Source organism: Python bivittatus, unplaced genomic scaffold, assembly GCF_059951505.1.
Source record: "Python bivittatus isolate LINGU-HERP-01145 unplaced genomic scaffold, Pbiv_v1 ctg000090_np1212, whole genome shotgun sequence".
Lineage (NCBI taxonomy): Eukaryota > Metazoa > Chordata > Lepidosauria > Squamata > Pythonidae > Python > Python bivittatus.
In genome coordinates this window covers 210,490-232,563 of record NW_028277046.1, presented here as the reverse complement: position 1 = coordinate 232,563, position 22,074 = coordinate 210,490, and the positions used below count along the sequence as shown (strand labels likewise).

Here is a 22,074-nt window from a genome sequence, read left to right as displayed (position 1 = left end):
ACATTTGCATCTTATTGTGGCACAAATGTGCCCTGAGAGCATCTTTTTTCAATGAAAGAGGAATATTGATTTCAGATCCATGCAACTGATATCAATCAGCAAAGATCAGAGTAAAATACCAGCTCATACTACATCCAAATTCCTATCAAACGGCAAGTATTTAATACTACTAGCAAGTATGATCCAGTGGGGTGCTAAGAGGGGAAGGAATATAGAGGTGCTGTAATTGTTGTATCAGAGGTTTCTAGTGAATGAGTTCAAAACTTCCATAAAAACCATTCAGGAACTTCAGCCAAGCCAGACCATTCCACGTATTTCTTTAGCAGTTTATCCTGGCATTCCTTGAGCTAAAATAGCAACGTACCCAGTAAAACCTGAATTCCTGTCGATAGAATTAAGAAGCGGTTTCTTTTCGCTGGCCTTACAGGACCTTTAGGCAGAAGCAGCTTATGCGTTCAGAGCCCCCTTGCCACGCAGGTGTCTGTGACACTCCGTGGTGAGGGCGTACACGTCACAACCTCACTGTGCAGCTGATGCAAATTTGCATCCTGACCCCTGTCTCAAGAGCATAAGTCACATCACTTGCATTACGATATGCGTCCGGAGTCCTTGGAAGACGGGCGGTGTACAGGTTTAGAGGACGATGACTGAGTGGGCATTTGGCTCCCGCGTTCCCCTTGGGCATCCAGGGTTTTACGGTACTGCTGTTGGCTAATTGTGTAGGTAAGAAAGGGCTTTGGTTGCATGGTGGTGGGCGCCATCTTAACTTTTTTGACCTTTCCTGAGGACACCCCTGGTAGGAGAGCAACAGCAATGTCCTGTATTCTCTTTCTCTTTTCCTAACCGCAGAAAAACCAAACGCTTTGCGCAAAAGCTTAAAGATTATTTTGGCGGGGCGAGGGGAGATGTGGTCGCCTTGCATGACCCACTTTCCATCCCTTGGTAGCCCCTCAGCTGGTCATCCTTGCCCATTAGAAACGAGCCTATACGGCAGATTTCTTTTAGGGTTCTTCAGCAGTCAGGAATGGAAATGACGGAGCAAGGAGCCAGGTCCTCGGAGCTCTGGTTAGGAAGATTGGTTGGGGAAAGGGTTAACAGGGCAGCTGAAGAATTGACGCAAACATGCGTGGACTGTAGGCACATTTGGGGGGAAACAGGACATGTGTATCGTCTGGGAGGCGGCCAGGCCCCTCCTGTTCTTTACACAACATCAGTTAGCATCTTGAGCCAAGTGAGAATCCACTCGTAGAAACTCCCCCAGATAACCCTTCCTTGGCATTTGGTAGAAACACAGAACACCGGAGTGGCTACAGATTACGGGAGACAGGACTGTACAGTGATAAACAGGACATCCACACGCCGCTCTCAGCCATCTCCTCGCACTACAAGACTCTACTCCCCTGCTGGCTTCTCCTTAAAGGAGAGAGTTTAAAGAATAGAAACGCTAAAAAAAGAAAAAAAAATTGGCAGTGTCTCCAAAGAGCTCCGGAAATTGACTTCTAGATGCAGTACGTAGACCCCTTACTGAAAACACCTCGAGCGTCTTAATAAACATTAGATCATGTTTATTTTCTGAAGGTAAGAAAAAGGGTGGAAGTTGTGTCACAGCAAGTTCACATTTGCACAACAGATACCTTGTCTGAAAGCACCTGAAGTTAGGTGGCGTTTCTCACTCGCTTGTTTCGGTCGCTCTTCCCTACAGCTGTAAATCGGTGCTTGTCCCTGGAAACAGCTCCAGCAACACCATTTGTCGCAATTCAGGGGGGCACATTGACCTCAGAACAAGTTCTCTGCACCTCACAACCACTACAAAGAGGCCAATGCCACCATGGCACGTTGGTACCAGGAACGCAACCCTCAGCGTCAAGAAGGATCTATTAGCAGACACTGGTGAGCGAGACTGAATGAAATTGTGAAGTTTGGCATCTTCATCCTGTCTAGAGAAAAGTGGTTTAGTTGAGAGAAAGAATTTCTGCTTGTTGTACAGAAGGTCTCCAACATCTACAGGGAGGGCTGAGAAAGATACCTGCTGCCAGCCTTCAGGATTCAAGCCCATAATCCTCTAGGAACTGAACTCCAATTTCCATCATCCCTGTCTGATGGAGTTTAACAGCTACATGTTCTTCAACACTGAGATGCATTGGTGGGTTGGTCTAAGGCAGTTTCATAGCACCAATAGGGACTCAATAGCTCTTACACGTAGAAGGCCCCTGGTTCAATCACTGGCATTGCAAGGTGTAATGGGCTGTGAGAATCACCTTGAGGAACAGGAGGAAGAGTCACAGCCAAGGCAACAGTCAGATAAGAGAAATCTGAGTCTGGGGCAGAAATGTAGTTTGAGAAAGCGTCTCAGACTGGACCCTCCATAGTCTTGAATGTAAAGGGAGGGAGGGGAAAGGTGCATTAAGACTTACAAGAATGATGTCAACATTTCAAGGTAGACCAGACTAGGAGACCAAAGTCATGCAGGCTAATACGACTTTTATTATAAGGTTACAATAACAGATTCTTGTGCCTCCCCCCCCTCCCTGTATCTTTATGAGAACTAGGGAAGGTCATGTCTGAGGTGCTTCCTCAAATTACATTTCTGCCCCAGACTCAGATTTCTCTTATCTGACTGTTGCTTTGGTTGCAGCTCTTCCTCCTGTTCCCCAAGGTGGTTCTCACAGCCCATTATACATGGTCATGTTGGAGAAGACCCTGGGATGCATTGCCAGCCATGGGTGACTCCAGCCCTGGATTGTGGTCACTACATCTGACAGCCCATATCTAGCACAGGAACGCTTCCTCAAAACAAATTATCATAACAATATGATAAAAATAAAGCATTTGGGTGGGTGAGGATGTATTATATAGCTCAATTCTAGAGATACCATAGTTGGGCTGCAGAAATCAGGACCCCATGAGGTGATAACAAAGAACAACTGATCTCTGCTTCCATCTAGTGGCTGTCTGGATTTTTCACAGCCTAGACACGCTACTGCAGCAATGACCCAAACCTGCCCCCAGAATTTCCATTGTTTTTAACCTAATTTCCCCTGCTGCAAACGCTTTCTTTTTTGTGAGTGCAAAGTTTCCAGATATCTTCACCTCATGGTTTCCTGCCAAGGAGGAGGAGACCACAGTTGCGATTTCTTAGCATCGCTTGGTCATTCTAACTGTGCCTTCTGATCATTTTTTAAATTAATTTTTTATTAATTACAAAAAAAAGGAAAAAAGCACATAAAAATTCTTTAACATAGAAGCGCCTATAACCACAACAACAAAAGTAAAGGAATATGTATGTACTTGAACAATATTTGTATTAGATAAGCATATATAGAATTGTAACTGTGTACTATTATAGCGCCTTTTTATCATTCTGTTTTCCTTCCAGGCCGGATTGCTGGCATGATTGCTATTCCGTTACTGCTCGGAGTCATAATTTGCTTCATTGGTTTTAAAAAAAGTGGTAAGTTGGGCCTAAAAAAGGCAGAGTGGAAGAATTCTCTTGGCTTATTATTCAATTATTATTACAGTTTCCAATGAAATAAATTGATATGGCAAAACTGGTCCTTGGGCTCCGAACCTGGAGCAAAGTTAGCTCAAAGGGACCTAAAACTGTTAAGGTTCTCTTTGCTCACACTAAATAAGTGATAAATAAAAGCACCACCATTTTTGGAGCTATGGTGGAACCAAACTACCAAACTGAAAGCAGAATTGTGTACATTTCTCTCCCCATTACCATTTTAACCGCCTTGTCCCACTTTGTGGCACAAAACTACAATTTCTCTTCAAAACTGGGCAACTGAGCTGTAAAATCAGCCCCCTTGGAGAAGCAACTGCCTTCTACAGGTCCTTCTCCAAACTTGCTCTAGGATGAAGAGGGACCTGAGCTGGGTTTTCACTCTCTAAAGAATAAATGTCATTTGTTTAATTTCAAATACATGCCACAGAGATCAGACCTGCTGCAAAGACCAGGATCAAAGACCCCTTAGGCTTGCAGGACAAAAGTGGGAGGTGGCCATCCAGAGTCTTACTTGGAAGTTCAGCCACCTACCCAGAGAAAGTTAAGGGGGCAGAGAGCTTCTGGGCATAAAAGGGGCAATGGAGAGCAACCTCCCGCATTAGATTATGGAAATGGCTGTTTTTGTGACAGGCTTCCCCAGCCGTAGCTCAATTGGTGCCCACCTTAGCATCATTTCAGGCCCCAGGGAAGACCTTTCTGTTTTCCCAGGCTTCGTAATGAACTTTTAACTGTGCGATGATTCGTATTATTTTAGGTTTTGAATTACTGCCTTGTATGGTGTTTTCATTTTGCATGTTATCTGATTTTACTGTGTGTTTTTATGCCCATTGGGTTTTTGCAGTATGTTTTACTGTAAATCACCAGAAACAGCTTTGGCTATTGGGAATTTTAAAAACCTGCGGGGCTTTAGGATAGAAGAGTCTGTAATGGTATGTGGGAATGACCTTGGGAGACGGGGGGAAGAGATGCTGCCTAGGGAACGGTCAGATAAGAGAGGGCAGAGCCCACAGCTGCATAATGGGTAGAGAGAAAGACTCAGAAGGGACCCTCCCTAGTTTCTCAGGCTGTAAAGGAGACCGGGGCAGGATTGTACTTTCAGACTTGCAAGATTCTGCTAATGCAGCCTTACAATAAAGTAGAATTGGCTCATCTGGTTGTGTTTCCTGTCTGGTCTAGCTGGGAAGGCTGACAGTCTGGGACACATGCTCCAAGTTTCAAATGTCTTCACTGGTTCCCAAGAGTCATGCTTACTTGTAGCCTCCCAGATTGAGGTCCCAGATTCCAGGGGCATGAAATCTATAGGCCAACTCCCCCCACCCAGCCAGCATAGTCAACAGGGAGGGGTGGTGGGAGCTGAAGCCCCTGGAATAGCTCTAGTGATGACGAAAGGACCATCTCCTTATTACATCAGTTTTCAAAAGCTTGAAAAGTGGCTCTGTTTAGCATTTGACTCAAGTGAGAGTGATTGTTTTCCTAACAGAAACATCATATTAAAAAAGTACAGGTAGTCCTCGCTATCCAACCACGACAGGGACTGGAATTTAGGTCACTAAGCGATTTGCAGCTGATTTTACCACCTTTTTTATGACAGTCATTAAGCAACTGTCCTCTAAACGTGCGGGAATACAAATCTCATCATCCCTTCAGTCAGTGATAGTGAGGCTGATGGGAAATAACGAAGTAGTCCTCTTGCAAGAGGGGGAGATGTTGGGTAGATGAAATGAGGGGTCTCTAGTTGGGGATTTCAATTTTTTTCAGTCCATGCTTACTTGAACGGAAGACCTGAATCTGAAGTTTTAATTTTCTCTCTGGCAGGCCAAAACTGTGCTCCCCTGTGCAACAAGGAAAAACAGGTGAGCATTGACCTCTTTGAATCCGTAAAGCAGAATCTGAACCTTTGCCTTCATAGTCAGATACACCACAAATTAAACTGAGCATCCATCTTCTCCCCTGCTGTGTAGGCTCCTGCATTGACCTGGAAAGTGGGCAACCCACTGCTTCCCCCCCCCAAGCATGCCCACAGGCAGATAGTCACCCAGGGGCATCTGCAGAGCACGGTCAAAAAGTCAAGGTGGCGCCTGCGCCAGCGCGAACAAAGCTTGCCTATTTTTCATGCGCAACACAGACAAATCAGGCAGAGCTTCAGTTGCACCGTTGTGACTGCCACCTTGACCTTTTGACCATACCCTCCAGGCACCCCTGAGTAAAGTCGACTGCCCTTTGCTTGTTTGTAGCCTTGCGGGTTGTGCAAATCCAGCAATTCTGGTGTGTGGCAGTCCCTGGCTAAAGGCAGGCTACTTAACAAATTTCCGGGGAATTCAGAGCATGCTGGAGACGTATTTATTTTATTCCATCAAATGTGGATGTCACCAAGTTGTCCAGGCTCGTGGCAACTTACAACATAATCAGGTTATTGTCAAATGCTACACAATGCTCACCTTAGCAAACAACTAGTGGTGTTTCTGCAACTTGCGATGGGATGTGACATGGTGGAGTTCTGGAATCACCCCTGCCCGGGCAGATAACACTAAGCATCTTGGCTACATATTAACTCCGTGGAGTTACACAAGACCAAGCTCTCAGGGCTGTGGTCAATAAAACACAAATTGCTCTTTCATTCCACTTCCTGTTGGCATTGGGATCTTTGCTCCCCAGCCTGAGATCTTCTTTTTGTATTCCCACATCTGGGGTGGAGATGTGGAAACATTTTATCTCCATGGGAAAAGGAGGTGCCTGCTTCTCTTTCCATGCTCTGCAGACGCTGGGGTGCCCAGGGGTCCCTGAAGACGTGAGGGTTAGGAGACGGAGTTCACCCATCATGCTAAGCCTATGATTTGCTTGAATCTTGGTTTATTGAAGAGCTGAGTTCACTGGACAAGATATAATGGGCTTGGGTAGCCACGGTCTTTCAGACCTGGCCGTTGTCTCAGCATCTTGAGTGAACCAGGCCATGATGACGTTAAGCCATACTGTGGTTTATTTGAAACTGAATACAACAACGTTCACTCAGGTGTCAATGTTGTATGAACCCTGCCAACAGTGCCCAACGATGCGAAAAACAATAACGACCTTGTGTGACGGGTGAATCCAGCAGTCTGAATTATTTGGCAGATTTGCTGCTTCAACAGCTGCAGTGAAGAAGCGCCTATATGCCCCCCACCCCTGGCCTGCCAGCAAATCTAGACCTTAAAAAATAGCAGTCGTTCCCACAAGCAAGAAAAAGAAAGTATTGAATTGCAGTTACACTTACATTTTTACTAAAAACAACAAACCACAGACAACATTCCCTTCATCTTTCGGTAGCAAGAGAAAGCAGAGGCTTATAAAAACAGGATTTGCAAATCATCGTAGCTGGAATCGCAGAACCGTCTAAGCCGGAAGGGAGCAAACCAGCCCCATTGTGGCCAGTGCAAAGACAGACGGGAATCCCCAGCAGGGTCCGAATGGAGGCTGAAGTTCGTCCAGCCTCTTGCCCAAGGACTCGAGGGCAATGAATATGGATTTTCTCTTCCACCCCGTCCTATATTCCTAACACAGACTTCACCTGGGGAATTTCTCCATTTTAATCACCCTGCCACGCCGTCACCCGCTTCGCTTTCTTCCCCTCACATCCTTTTTCCCCGAACTCAAGCAAATAATGTATTGAGTATACTATGATGGTGTCCTTTCTTCTGTTTTAAATTATTTTTTCCCCTGATTATTAGCTGCTTGAGGAGTGGGAGGACTTTTTGATGGATAGGTAGAGCAATAGTAATTGACTTATTTCAAATATATTAATATTTATTTATTTATTTATTTGGATAGTTATAAGGCTGCCCAACTCATAGTTGACTCTGGGTGGTGTCCATCCATCCATCCATCCATCCATCCATCCATCCATCCATCCATCCATCTTAAAAACTCAACCTAGAGAACCCAATTAACAAAATATAACAAGCACATAAGCCAAATCTGGGCATAACAATCACGCCATCTCCCAAAAGGATGAGCTCAGATACCATCCTGGTCCAGGGTGTGGGAGGAAAGCAAGTTCTTCCCAGCCCTGCAAAAAGTCAAAAGGGTTAGGGCCACCTGAACCTTGGTAGAAGCTAGTCCCAAAGGCAGCTGGAGCCAGAGAGAAGAGTCCCAGTAGATGACACTTCCTCAGAGAAGGGAGCTGGACCATGCCTGCCCTGTGACAGATGAGAAGCAGACAGTCCAGAAAACAGTGTGCCCCTCTGCCATATACGGCTTTGTAGATGATAACCAGCACTTTGAATTGCACCCAGAATCTGACAGGGAGCCAGTGCAGTTCAGAGTAGTGGTGTGACACGGGGGTACCTAGGTGTGCCCATAACTATGTGCACTGCTACCTTCAGGACAGCTTGCACCTTCCGGATGGCCTTCAAAGGCCTCCCCGTGTTCAGCCGTAGATACCCAAATGGGATGTGGCCAAAGCATGGGTGACTGTGAGTGGGTCCTCCTGGTCCAGAAAGGGGTGCAACTGGCACATGAGATGAGCAAAGGCTCTGCTAGCCACAGCTGCCATCGGCTCTTCAAACAGGAGTCGTGCGTCCAGGAGGACCCCCAACTGGGGGAGTCCAAGAGCCACCCAGAACCAAGGATGAACATTCTCCAGATCTGGATCTTCAGGGACGGGGGCAAAACCCACAGCCACTTGGTCTCGCTGTGGTTGAGTCAAGGCCTGTTCTTCCCCATCCAGACCCCCACAGCCTCTAGTGCTCTAGACACTCAAAAGCATCACTTGGTTGGCCCAGGGCAGAGACGTACAATTGAGGACCATCAGCACCACCATCATACTTAACCCTGTGCCAATGAATGGCTGTCATGTAGCTCAGTGTTTCTCAACCTTGGCGGTTTGAGGATGTGTGGACTTCAACTCCCAGAATTCCCCAGCCAGAATTCTGGGAGTTTAAGTCCACGCATCTTAAAGTCACCAAGGTTGAGAAACACTGTATAAAGAACGGAGTGGAAGTCCAACACTTCTGGTTGAGGACGGCTGCCAAAGTATATCCCCCCAGAGCATTTTGGTCTGGGGTCCTGGCAGATCTCTTAAATGCGCTTCTGAAGTTTGGCTTCTTCCTTCTCTTCCAGCCATTCTCATCTCCTGAAAAGCTCCCTAGCAAGTGGCCTCAGGATCCCAGGGCCCTGGGGCAGGAGAAGGACAGTCTCTTGCAGAGGTCCATCTCCAGCAGTCTGGACAGCCCACCCGGGTCCGAGAAAAGCAGCGAAACCTGCGACGGATGCGCTTCCAAGGTGGAAGCGGACAGCGTCCAACAGAGATCTCTGCCGCTAAATGACAGGCCGTGCTACAGCAGAACGGACTCAAGTAAGTTCCGGGCATGGTCAGATCTGAGGGCAGCTCCATTTCTCAGGTGCTGAGTCACAGCAGGCAGGGCTGAGCCATTGCAACTCCCAGGATCTTCAGCAAGGGGATCCGGCTAGCCACATATGGAGCTGTAGGCTGGCACAGCTGGAGCAGCATAACCTGGGGAAGGGAGACCAACAGAGTAAAATATAGAGGAAGAAAACGCTAGAGAAGACCAAACAGCTGAGGTTTGCAGAGATAAAGCAACTGGGACAGGTTTTTAAAAAATTCTCAGTGATTTGCAAAAAAAAAAAAAAATTAAAAACACCCAGAAAAATGAACGCCTCATCAAAAGCCAAAGTACAACCACCTTTGCACAGCCTTACAAACCACGGTTTACGAACCACAGTGGCTGGTTTTGCCACATCCACCATAACCAGACCAGGCAATCCATGTCTAGAACTTAGCCGCACACACAGACGGACACTTTCAAGTGTATTCTAACTCACCCTCCCTTCCAGTCCCAATGTTTTACTTTCTTTTTCAACAGGGATTTCTGGAAATGGGAAAACCCACGTGAACGTAAGCTGTGTCGTCAGCATCTGCAATTCAGGCCATGATCCACGGTCCCCAGCCCTGAACGGCTCGGGCACTGGTGAGCCCAGTGACCATGCGGACCTTCCCCTGTCGCAGGAAGAAACTGCAATGAAAAGAGAATCAGGAAGACAGACTGCAGTGGAAGTTGAGGACAGTATGGACTTCTTTGATTCCAGCGAGAGGAAGTCCCTTCCCTTAAGCATCCAGGATGCAGGCATGAAGACTTCATGAGAAGGGAGGACTGCCGGGGTGCCCCGGGCGGTTTTCCAGAAAGTGACTTTTGCTCTGCTACAGAAGCGACTCAAGAAATTCCCTAAAAGACTAAAGCAAAAACAAAGCTTGTGAAGCAAAACCAAGACATGCTTCTAAGGGATGATGATTTTTACTCACCATCCTGCTTCTTGTTTCAGGGGTGACAAAAGTGTGTGATGTTCAGGGTGGACACTGAATAGATTGGGGAGGATTTAGGGATCTCTGATGCAAACTGGGGGGTGGGGTGGGGTGGGCATGTTATGGGCAGAGACAGAATTTGGGGGGGGGGTTCTTCCCCTTTGGTTCTTGGAGAGATTTTAAAGATAAAATAGTTAAGCTTATTTTAGGTTGATGTTCCAGTTTAGGGGGGCTTTTACCATCTCAAATATCAGGAAGCTGAAATTCGGAAATGCAAAGAGGATTCAAATCTCAGATGAGCCCTTCCTGGAAGGAGAGAAGCTCCAGGGAGAGGTAATTTTGGGGAGAAAATCTTGGGAAGTATTCGTCAGCAGAGAGCTACATTACTGTGCTGGACGGAGATCCGTACTGTCAGAAGGAGTCCGCTTTTGATGAATGGGTGGATTTTCAGCCATCATCTGAAGCCTCAAAGCATCACGGGTGTACAGGAGTTGAATTCAAGGCAGAATTTTCCAAATCCAGGGATGGTTTACAATTCTTCAAAGCCAGTCCTAAAATGCATTTTTTTCAAAACGTCATCCGAGTTTACGGCTGCCAGAGCTGCAGTGCCGAAGTCCAGATAACCCCCAGATGTCCCTCTGTGCCGCCACCACCAGTCTTAGCTATATTTTTTTTCTTCTTCCCTAATTTTGTATTGTTCCTGAATGCCTAGTGCTTTAAAGAAGATGATTTGGGAGACAGAGACACTTTCAGTTGGCCTGTTTCAGCTTCTAACCAGCACCTTAAGGGACAGTTTTCCGGTCGCAAAGATTTCAGAAAGAAAACTGCATATTTTGCTTCCCCCCCCACCAAACGCACAGTATCTTACCTGCTGCAATATGCCAGCTTTGTCTCTGAATTATCCTGAGTGGCTGATGAATAAATGTTCTCAGGTTATCAGAAGTTGGCATAGCTGTGTTGCATTCCCAATTTGAGCAGGCAGGCGGTGCTTTTAGAAGCAAATTAAACCTTCAGGATTCGCCCACGTGGGTTGGAAGGGATGCTGGGCGAACAGCCTTGTCAAGTTCCTAAAATCCAGATGTCGGTGTTGGATTCTGGTATATGAGAAAACTACTGGCTATAGACGACATGACCAAGTTTCCATCTTGTGTTATGATTTCCCATAGCACGAGGGCACCTCATTTCCAATGCGCACACCCACCTGGACTCCGGGCTGGTCTTCCCTCTGCAGGGTAGTGGGGAATAAAGACTTCCTTCACACGACACCCTTCTTCTAATGCAGCCAGAATTGCATTAGCCTGTTTAGCAGGTGTATCGCGCTGCTGGCTCCAGGTCAGTATTGCTCCGCTCGGCCCACCTTCCACCCTGTCCAAATGAGACTGCAGATCTGACAGGGTTTTGCAGATGCTCTAGGCAGTCTTTCCATAGCTACAGATTGGGGAAAAAAAATTCAAGTAACCCCATTTTGCAGGTGCAGATGAAATGGGAAGCTAACAACAAGCTAAGTTAGCATACCCTTAAGTAGACTACGGTACTGCAGTGTTTCTCAACCTCGGCAACTTTGAGATGTGTGGACTCCAACTCCCAGAATTCCCCCAGCCAGCCATGCATGGCTGGCTGGGGGAATTCTGGGAGTTGGAGTCCACACATCTCAAAGTTGCCGAGGTTGAGAAACACTGCTCTACTGTACGGTTCTAGTTTACTCTCATGGCTAAAGTATTTTGCTTTGATGACATTTTGTCCCAGGGTTCAAACGATATCCAAGACTAACCATGTGAGACCTGCAGATGCAACCAGTGACTAAGAACGGGTTTGGGGTGTTTTCCGCTGCAATAGACCACGGTTGGATGCACACATTGCAAAAGCCACAAGGCATCGCGGGGGGGGGGGGGTCTGAAGATCTGATGTAGCACATGAACCCAACCAGTTGGAGCTTATTCAATAAAGCATGGTCAGTCAATCCAGAGTTTAGCCTGTGAGGTGGAAGTCTGGTCTAAACAGGACTCCCAGATCTTGGGAGAGATTCACTCGTATCTAGCAGGCTTAGCCTACCCTGAAGTACACCCCTGTTGCTATGGCCACAGACTAAAGTTACACTTGTTGTGAACCCAATCCTGGTTTATTCAATAAACCATGGTTAACAAAATTCTGATGATGACTTGTGCACATTTATTCAAGCCAGGGAACTGAAAGGCCACAGAGCCTCCACTGCCCTGCCCTTGGCAACAGAGGAGGCACCAACATAGAGGCGACGCTAATAAACGCCCTTGTGGTTGATATAATTGTCTGAGTGGTTTCCCGCAGCCTCCCCCCATGATGCTTTTCCCGACCTCCTGGTGGTCCCCCATCCCAGGGCCAAGCCGGCTCCGAGATCGGCCAAGTTTGGCTCGGCGCCGCCCCCTGCTGGAAGAAGCTCAGGTTTACGCCGCCGGCTCTCGCCTGCGCCGGGAGGGAGCCACGCCCCCACGCGCCGCCCGGGCGTCGCCCCGGCAACCCACCCACCGTTCTCTTCCCCTCGCCCCGCCTCCGCAGCAGGGCGGCCGCTCGGGCCGATCCATGGCTCGGCGCTCCGCTGGCGGGGCTGCGTCGCCTGGGCTCGACCTGACGCAGGCCGGGAGTTCCGGCGAGGCCGCCGCTGTGGTGCCGTCGCCGCCGCGCCCGAGCAGCGTCGCAGGTACGGTGCGGGGCCGGAGCGGCGCTCCCCGGGCCTCGGGCGCTGGCCTTCCCGGGGGCCGTAGATGGGGGCTGGGGGTGGGCCGCCCACTCCCCCGCCGCCCTCGTCCGAAGGAGGAGGTGACTTTCGCCTCAGCTCCCGCAAAGGATCTCGGGAAAGGAAGGGGAGGGGGAACGGGAGAGGAGCGCCGCCCGCCCACCCGCCCGCCTGCCTAAAACACCCGCCCTGCGAGGTGGGCCAGGAGGTCGCCTACCCTATTTCCCCCTCCCGCCTCATTTACTTCCTCCCCCCCAAAATAAGAGGGGGGGATGCTTCTGCTGCCTCCATTTTGCGACCCCCTTAGCAGCACCGCTTTCTTTCCCGAGGCCCGTGTTCGTTCACTTTCTGTGTCTTCTCGTGAGAAAAATAGGAGGAAAAGTTGTAGCCGGGCGGGGGGGGGGTGTAAAAGGACCTGCCATAGTTCTTCTCGGCTTCTTCCGACCACCCTGCAAGGTAGGCCAGGAGCATCGCCTTCTCTCCCCAGGCCTCTTCCTGTTGGCTGCTTCCCTTTCCCTAAGTTTCCTTTCTCTTGCTTAGGAGGAGAAAAGAAAAGAAAAACGTGTATTTTCTGCTGTTCCTTTTCCAACGGTGGACCTGCAGGTGGACCTTTACCTCCTCCTCCCCAAAACCCAGTCTGGGGGAGAAGTGGTTCTTTTCCCACTGTCAGATCATCCACTAACAGAGTTGCAGAGTTTTTATCTTTTTTTTTTCTCTGTTCCCAAGGAGCAATGAGAAAAAATAACTTTCAGCTGGCAAAATATTGGCACAGTAGCTTCATTTGTTCATAATCTTTGATTTCTGTAGTTAAGCCAGTATTATTGCATTCTTTCTGTTTCTCCCCACCCACAGAAAAATGTAGCTGTGGAAAAAAATACAGTTTTTGTTGCTGTTGTGTAAAGGACCTTCTTCTCATTTGTTCTCTCTATTCCTCCCTGTCTGTACAGTTTTGGCCGAAAATTAATGTATTGTTTGATTTCTATTCCATTTTGCCTGTCAGAAGACATGAGAATAATCTTTCTTTCTGTTTTTTTAAAATTACATTTGTAGTACTTGCTCGCTTTATTTAATTATGGAGAATGACCAGCAAAATAAAACACAGAAGCCATAGTCAAATAAAACAGAAGCAGTGCCTCAGTCTCATGAAACCTAAAAAGAGATAAACTAAGAATGAAATATAAAAAATAAAATAGGATAACACAAAGGATAAAATTCCTTCATAATGTCCCTGCTCCAAGATTAAGTCATCTTATACCTTCTTATAGAAATCACTGCGGATAAAAACTAGCAACTCTACTACTGTAGTAGGATTCTGAGCTGTGAGTAAGATACAAACTGTCTCTCCCTCATCAAAGACTGAATTTTTGTTAAGAGGTGGTAATTGCATGTGAACTGATGTAAAAAGGGCAATGGAAAACTACACGTGAAAGGATCTCAACTTTATTCTGACCACAAGAACAGCATTTATCAGTGAATGGAATTTTAATGTACCATCCAATGAGCCAAAGAAATGTTTGCTAGGCAAAGAGGATTGCATAACTATTTTGTAGGCGTCAAGGTTTTCCAAGTTGGAACTTATCATTTATAATTGGCTATAGCACGTGAGTCTGTCAGTCCTGCAGCATCAAGAACTCTCTTGATGGGTTTTTATCAAACATTTTTTAAGAAAGGAGGAAAAAAGAGGCAAAAAAGAAGAATAAAACAGAATGAATAAGCAGGACGTTTACAAGCACCATAGAATTAAAAAAGACTAAATTTGTTAAATAAGAGTTTCCAGTATTTCATTAGTTTTACATATATGAATATCTTACACTGTTTTAAAACTTCAAGGCATTTTTAAGATTCATTTAGTATATAAATATGAATGGAAATAATCACAGTATGAATCATGAAGTAGGATAAAGAATCACAGTAATTTTGTCTGAACAGTGATAGATCAATTCTTATTCAACAGATAATTGAAAATTAGAATATTTAAATGTGAAATCAGGAATCCAGTAGCCCCTTTTCCAACTAACCAATTTTATTATTAAAAGGCATAAGCTTTTATGAGCTACAGCTCACTTCATTAGATGCAGAGGGTGACATGATTAATGTAAGATTTAAATTGGAGTGATATCTAGACTAATACAACTCTCTTCCTACAATGTCTAAAATGTTAAATGAAACTCAGTGTTGGATGTTGTACATTTATGGAATTATAATCAAAAATGGTTCCCAACTTGAATTAAATTCTGCATCAGATTACTTTTTAAATACAAAATTATCTCAGGCATCAAGACATACTCCTACAAATTAATTAGCCATTCTTCTGCAGAAGGAACTGTACTATCTTTCCAACCAGAAGTATATCTTTGCAATGTGTATCTTTGCAGCAGTTACTATATACAGTGGTACCTCGAATCACGAACTTAATTTGTTCCGTGATTCTGGTCGCGACCCGAATCAAATTTTCCCATAAGGTTCAATGTAAATACGGTTAATCCGTTCTGAACCATATGTTGTTGTTTTTTTAAATCACAAAAATATGACACAAAGTACAGTACAGTACACTATGAAGAGAGAGAACACTAACCTTGCTTGAGGCGTGGAGGACAGGAAGGTGGGTGGGGAGGTGGTTATTGTTTGGAGGGAGAGTCCCCCTCCCTACAGGAAGCCACGACCACGTGTGTCAGCAGGGAAAATGGCCGCGGATCCTGTTCGTCACCCGATGCGGAGTTCGCGAACGGAAGCAAAATTTTGCGAACGGTGCTGCTCGTGATCCGAATTGGTCGTGAATAGAAGCGTTCATGACCCGAGGTACCACTGTACGATGCTAGTTCAGTATACTTTGTGGTGATACAAAGTTTAGTAATACTACAGATTTAAAAATAGCAGATTAGAAAGGAAATTTGGCTTTTAGAATTTGTTTCATTCTATTATAAATTGTATTCCAAAATTATTGTGATTTACAACATTGGCACCAAATATAGAAAAATCCAATCTGATCATTACATTTCCAGCAATTTTTAGAAAATGAACTGTCTTAGCAATCAATACTGGAGTAATACACCAGCAATAAAACATCTTATAGCCATTTTCTCTAAAAATAATGTTTTTCTTCCATTGAAATTCCCACTGCTACGTATGCTTTCTGTTGCTAAAGACTTCCTATTATCTTGTAGCAATTCTTCCCATTCTTTGTTTCTCCTGTTCACCCTCACCAAACAGTTGAGTTTTTTTTTAATTTAAAAGTAACTGCTTTTTATTGTCCAATACCTTGTCCTTTTTAAACAAACTGGCATGGTACAGTTGCAGCATTCTTCTCCCTCCTTAATATGCCATCTTACAGCAAATTAGTCTGGCAATTCTACCTATTTTCCCTTTGTTTTCTGCAACAGTCTTGGTGCCTTCCAGGCAGATGACCTTCAACTTCCAGAATTTTCAGGAGTGGCCATTCTGGCTGGGAATTCTGGAAACTGAAGTCCACATATCTGGAGGATATGTTGGGGAAGAAGTTTATTTATTTATTTATTAAATTTCTCACCCGCCCATCTCCCCCATCTGTGTCATATTCTTGTCCTGAAAATTTAGACAGGGAGACAGCCTATCTATGAAGTCTCCATATTTAAAAAGAAAATAAACATAGTCATTAACTTACTGGGTGTGTGCTTATGCTAGTAATTTTCTGTCTGCTTTAGCCACTGACCCTAAATTGCATTAGAGGGGAGGTGATAGAGCTTCTGAAAAGATATGTTGGTGTAGTGATACATCTGAACTGTTCTAAATATTTTGAATGTTGTTTAGATTGGCCCAAATCTACAAAACCGTACCATTAGTTCATCGCTGGTCTTGATGGTTGTATGTTAGTTCTGCGATCAGCAGTTTGCTTCTAAATGCAAGCGTGACCCAGTTTCTGCCCAGTCTCTGCTCAGAGGTGTACAGATTGTCTTGACTTGGTAGCCAATAATAGCTTCTGCTGGCTGGGAGGAATATAGAGAAAGTGACTCTGAGCCAAAGCAGAGTCCTTGCCCTTTCTGTGGAGCAAGCATGAAACACAGCTCTCTCCCCCTCTTTCTATATATTTTCATACACACACACCCAGCTTGGCACAAAACAAAATGGCGTATAGAGCAGATGGCAACGCTTTTTCTCTCTCCTCTCCAACTTTTATTTTCTTTTTTTAGAAAAAGAAATAGGGTCCAGACTCCTTTGCACAAGTGGTACAAAATCACTTTTCAGATATACTGTAGAGATCTGAGAAACATCCAGCTTAAATGGGCCTTTCTCCACTTGCGCTCTAATCATGACCCAAACATTCCCCAGCAATATTTTTCTTTTCCTGGCATGTCTCCATAACATTGCTTTTATATCGTTGACAGCCTTAAGTTAATGTTAGCCATAACAGGCAGTTCCAGTGTCAAAAAGCTCGTATTGTCAGGAAGTTCTTCTTGATCTTTAGTTCAGATTCTTTTCTTATCCTTTAAATTGTTGATCCAACTCTGGAGAAACAAAAACATGACATTTACTTCAGCTTGCATTGCAATTTATTTTTCCTCCAAGGTAAGGAAGTTAGACAAGTAGCTGAAAGTAGAGGGAAATTTTTATTTACAGTTGAAGGATTTGCATTTTGTTCCTGAAACATTCTGTGGCAAAGAGGAGTTAGGAAAGAGAGAAAGTCCCTAAGACGTATGGCTGTGGAGACTAATACAAAAAAGTATGGAAGAATACGAAAGTGAAAGTAGCGTGGCCAATTTCAATTCATTGGCAAACTTGAGCTCATTGTTGACTTGTTTATGGTTATTGTGGATAAAATACCCAGCCATCATAAGGTTACGGGTTTTGTAAACCTAATCAGAAATCTTTGGGCACTGTATAGTGAAAAACCTAAAATAGCATCATCATCTTTAAGAATAAAACTGATAGATGCCTAAAATAGCTGATCAATCAGACATCTTTTTTAAAAAATAGAGTATGTGGAGAAATAAATACTTTTTGCCTAGTTGTCAAAAATATGTATGTTGCCAAGTAGCTGCACCTAGAAGGGGAGACTATTCCAAAATCAAGATCTTACAGTAGAGAAGGAAAACTTGAGAAAACACACACAAGCGCATGCCTCCCCATAGTCTCAAGCAGTATTGGCTGAACAGAAATGTTCCTGAAGATATTTAACTTTAAACCACTTAGAAGACAGCATCTGCAGTGTGGATTGAACTTAGAAGGAAATAGCACTGGATGTGTCTCTTAGAATCTGTGAATATAACTACTTTCCTATATACCCTGTATTAATTAATGTGTTTCCCTGCATACTGTATTTAAACTTTGGAGTTGTCTTCATGGACCACCTCATGTACCACTCATTACAGTAATCCTGTTGGAAACAAATAACTCACTGGTCTGCCATCCAAGTGTGCAAATGTAGAGCTAAGTGTGAGAAAGCACAACTGTTTATTGCTTCTCTCTGGAACTGTTTTCACAGACTGGGGGGTGGTTGCAATTGTTGACAAACCGGTGTTTGTTTCTGTGCAGAGACCAAGCCTTCTGTATTTCGTGTAAGTCATCTATGAACCATGAAAGGAAGAAACTGGGAATGACAACGTGATCCTCATCTTCTCCTAAGAAGTAGTCATGTTGGAAGGGTTGATAGCGTGGGTCCTCAACAACTACCTAGGCAAATATGTCAGTAACCTGAACACAGACCAGCTTTCAGTAGCTCTTCTCAAAGGTAAGGCATTTGGTTGGATTTTTACCAAGGCTGGCTACATGGTGTTTCCTTCTAGTGATTAGCCAGCCACATCGGCTGCTTTCGGGCTTTAATGAGATGAGTGCTGAGTAGCACACAATTGCTCCAGCAGGAAATGAAAAACACCATGTAACATAGGCAAAAGCATCATCTCAGAGAATGGGTACAGAAATAATTCTATGGGCAGAAATGATGACGATCGTTATGATGGTGGCGATATTATTTATTTATTTACTACAACCATTTATTTATTTATTAGATTGGTTAAGGCCACCCAACTCCGCAAAGACTCTGGACAGCTTACAGAATATCCTGTACATATGTTTTAAAGACACCACTAAAACTACACGAATGCCCAGACTAAAACAGCAGCCCCAACGTTGAGAAAAAAGATTCCCCGGGGATTGCACAGGCCCCCTAACCCCAGTCCTTGGAACGGAGCCAAGTCTGAAGGGTCTTCCAGAACCCCTGGAGGGTGGGAGCTGCCCGCATCTCCTGGGGGAGGCTGTTCAGAGGGCAGGGGCAGCGACAGAGAAGCACACTTCTTCCATCCCTCAAGATGACAACCTTGGATTGAGGGGACCCACTCGACCCAACCTTACCAGATGGGCAGAAACAACTGGATGCCACTCCACTTTTGAGCAGCTTACAGCATTAATGTAACACAATTAAATAAAAGAATGAATACAATTACAACCAATCAACCTGATGCACCACATTTCTAAGACTCTCCATCTAAGGGGGAGATGGTCTGGCTATCCAGGCATCCGTGGTTCCAAAAGGATTTTATTGGTAGTTGAGCTGTAGGAACATTTTGATTCCTTATCTCGGACATTTCTGTCTCTTGACCTAAACTTTTTCTGATGGATATTAATGAGGCTGAAATCCTGCTCTGAGCTTATTGGAGGGGAGGTGGTATTCAAATGGAAGACGTATGGCTCCACGGGTGACCCCAAAGAAGCCAAGATGGTGGCCGTGATGGTGCATCACACATAACAAACAGGTGAAGCTTTTATTACACTGTTGCAGCCGCCCTCTCAGGTGCTAAGCATTGTAATTCCAGCAGTGATAAAAGGCATCTTCTGCAAGGATAACTTTGCCCAAATTTGTTTTTGTCTAATTTTTGCTACATTTACTTTTTTTGTTGTTGTTGTATTTTTCCTTCAGGTGCTGTAGAGTTGGAAAACTTACCACTAAAGAAAGATGCCTTGAAGGAATTGTTGCCATTTGAAGTGAAAGCTGGTAGGTATTTGGGAGAGAGACCCTAAGCAAATGGCCCTTTAAGAGGCAGGGCTAGTGGCTCCATGCTGAGGAATCCTCCTGCTTGCCTTGCATCGAGCTGCAAGAGATGTGGATTGAGACTCTTGACATGCACGGGTAACAACAGGATTCTCCTTCACAACTGTAGGGTTTATTGGCAAGATCACCCTGCAGATACCATTCTACCGTCCCCACATCGACCCCTGGGTGATATCCGTGTCAAGATTGCATGTTATTGGCTCACCAGAAAAACAAGAGGAGTTTGATGAAGAGAGAGAGAAGCTGCTAGAAAAGGAGAACAAGAAAGCAACTTTACTCGCTCTGGAAGAAAAATGGAAAGTGAGTCACTTGGGAGTTTTCTGTGGAAAGCTTGAATGATTTCTGCCATTGCATTGGAGCCCCAAATCTGACTGCCAGAAACCATATCCTCCGTATGAAGGTTAGCTTTTGTATCTTGAAATAATCCAGAATCTCCCAATTCGAAGAAAAGAAAATAAGTTGAGATGGATAGGAAACACTGGCATATATTTATATTCCACACTTCTTTGCTAGAGTGCACTTTTCAAATCGTGCCTGCACCTGGTGACATAAACGCATGTGTTTTGTCACATGAAGCGGATGTGCTAATACCACACTTTAACCCTTGGGGTGGAAAAAGCAGCACAGGGAAAGCTCTTTGCTGCTGATGAGAATTTCTTTTTCACTTTCCCTTTGCTATGAGCTGTGTAGCTGAGTGGCATTGTTCTGGAGACCAACTTGGCCAAATAGCAGGACCAAGTTTGACTGTTCAGTTTGCTGTTACTGTCTTTTGTGCCCTTAATGTACTGATTTGTTTTCAATATTAATGGACCGCCTGAATCATGAGATTCTGGATGGTTGTACAGGAAAGCAAGGAGACAAAACCCCACAACAAAACACACATGCCAAGTTAACACCTCTACTCAGGCAGTTAGTGGGTCTCTGGGAACCCACTTAATATTAAAACAGGTGGTGAGTATATGAGGGTGCTTGTTGTGGTACTTAATGGTCTTCTCCACAGGACAGAACCTCGTCTGTTCTCTTTTTAGAAAGAAGGGGAGCAGATAGCAGAATCTTACTGGTATTCGGTCACTGCCTCAGTTGTTGCAAGGATCATAGAGAACATTGAAGTAAGTTGAATGGGTGAAGAATTCAATATTGCTCGAGAATGTATAAAGTGATCCCCTCTCCATCTTCACTGTCACATCAAGTCGTAATGCAGATTTTTTGTTTGGTGGTGTGATGGAATGGAATTATGAAGGCCAGGCTCAGGGAGTTAAACATTTTCTTAGCTCGCCAGAACCGCGTGGGAGGATCAAGAGGATGAGACTGGCACCTCCCCGAGGAAGTCACACTGTTGTGGCTGGAGGACTTTGGGAACTGGGGTTTGAGTCTGGGAAGATTGATTTCAGGCCTAGCCCAAGGAACTCCTAGCCCAAGGAGCCTGGCCTTCATCATTCCATTCCATCACAGGTGGACACAGTGGTTGTGCATTCTTTTATTGGCGTGGCCAGAGACTGCTTATGGGCGCACTCAGTTTCTACTAAATGCATGTCAGTCCCCAGAACACAACACGCTGCCTCTACCTGTTAGCTTGATATTATAAAAACCACCCTGGCAGCAGTTTTTCAGGATTTCAAATGGAGCCCAACTGGAGATGCCATGGAGTCAACTGGGCACCTTTGGTATGTCAAGGGGGCACTGTGTCTCTGAGCCATGGACTAATTGGCATACTACAGTAGCCAAAAGAGTAAAAAACATGGCAACATTATAGTAGCAAACAAGACCACATTCTTCCTGCAGCTATGTTTGTTAATGATACGTTTGCACTGACCTTTAGAAGGCAAATTAAAAAAGACCTGCCCCTTCTTTTTTCTACTTATCAGCTAAACATTCAAGATGTACACCTGAGATTTGAGGATGGTGTCACCAGTCCATCCCAACCCTTTGCCTTTGGAATCTGTATAAAAAATGTATCCATACAAAATGCCACAGAGGAGCCGGTGAGTAAATATCGAGCCCCTGCTAAGTGTTATGCTTATGTCTGTTGGAGAGAAGGGAAGCCTGTTTGGCTGATATCATTTACCTTTCGGTTACTCTGTGTTACTGACCTGTGACCCAGCGCAACCAGATTTGCTTGATGTGTCAATTTTTTTTTTTAGATTTTTTTAATCCCACCTTCAAGGCGGTGAACATACCTCCTAGAACATGCCTTCTTCTATTTTCCTCATAACAACAACCCTGTGAGGTGAATTGGGCTAAGAGTGAATGGCCCAAAGTTGCCCAGCTGCTTTTCATGCCTAAGGGGGGACTAGAACTCACTGTCTCCTGCTTTCTAGCCTAGTGCCTTAAGCCCTAGACCAAACTCTCAATTTGTGTGAGAGATTGCAATTCTAAAGCACTGGTTTCTTGAGCAGTGTGGTCCCCCAAAACGTTAAAGACAGTCCTGAAGCCCACCAAAAAAACCCCAGTGCCAAATTGTCATTTTTTTTTAAATCAACCCAAGGGAAAGGCTATTAAATTCACAGCCGTAAGTGTACTGTATTGTTTTAAATTAAAAT

The 22,074-nt window shown here is 45.0% G+C and overlaps 2 protein-coding genes and 1 long non-coding RNA gene across 10 annotated transcripts in view; 2 read left to right on the top strand and 1 right to left on the bottom strand.

The window, feature by feature from the left end:
- Positions 1-10,144, top strand: part of TNFRSF1B (TNF receptor superfamily member 1B) — a 34,143-nt gene extending 23,999 nt beyond the window's left edge. Inside the window, exons 6-10 of the mRNA XM_088136675.1 lie at positions 1,703-1,890; positions 3,377-3,451; positions 5,324-5,361; positions 8,603-8,837; positions 9,367-10,144. Coding sequence (XP_087992801.1) covers positions 1,703-1,890; positions 3,377-3,451; positions 5,324-5,361; positions 8,603-8,837; positions 9,367-9,644 — 814 coding nt within the window. The 3' untranslated portion in view covers positions 9,645-10,144. The remainder of the gene's footprint in view (positions 1-1,702; positions 1,891-3,376; positions 3,452-5,323; positions 5,362-8,602; positions 8,838-9,366) is intronic.
- On the bottom strand, positions 8,832-12,445 carry LOC148216388 (uncharacterized). 2 transcript variants are annotated; one of them, XR_015795461.1, is made up of 6 exons: positions 12,306-12,445; positions 11,005-11,231; positions 10,672-10,870; positions 10,191-10,354; positions 9,393-9,516; positions 8,832-8,996 (listed from the first exon to the last, which is right to left on the bottom strand). It is a non-coding gene; the product is annotated as an uncharacterized LOC148216388 (long non-coding RNA). The 2 variants fall into 2 exon arrangements; XR_015795460.1 differs by lacking the exons at positions 8,832-8,996; positions 9,393-9,516 and having other exon boundaries at positions 10,143-10,354.
- The window catches only part of VPS13D (vacuolar protein sorting 13 homolog D), a 114,697-nt gene continuing 104,948 nt past the window's right edge, over positions 12,326-22,074 (top strand). For 5 of the 7 annotated variants that reach the window (XM_088136670.1, XM_088136669.1, XM_088136668.1 and 2 more), the window contains exons 1-6: positions 12,330-12,477; positions 18,022-18,217; positions 19,403-19,477; positions 19,644-19,834; positions 20,563-20,643; positions 21,400-21,516. In XM_088136670.1, the coding sequence (XP_087992796.1) occupies positions 18,121-18,217; positions 19,403-19,477; positions 19,644-19,834; positions 20,563-20,643; positions 21,400-21,516 (561 nt within the window). In that variant the 5' untranslated portion in view covers positions 12,330-12,477; positions 18,022-18,120. Of the gene's footprint in view, positions 12,478-18,021; positions 18,218-19,402; positions 19,478-19,643; positions 19,835-20,562; positions 20,644-21,399; positions 21,517-22,074 lie in introns of all 7 variants that reach the window. The other 2 variants (XM_088136673.1, XM_088136672.1) reach the window with 2 other exon arrangements.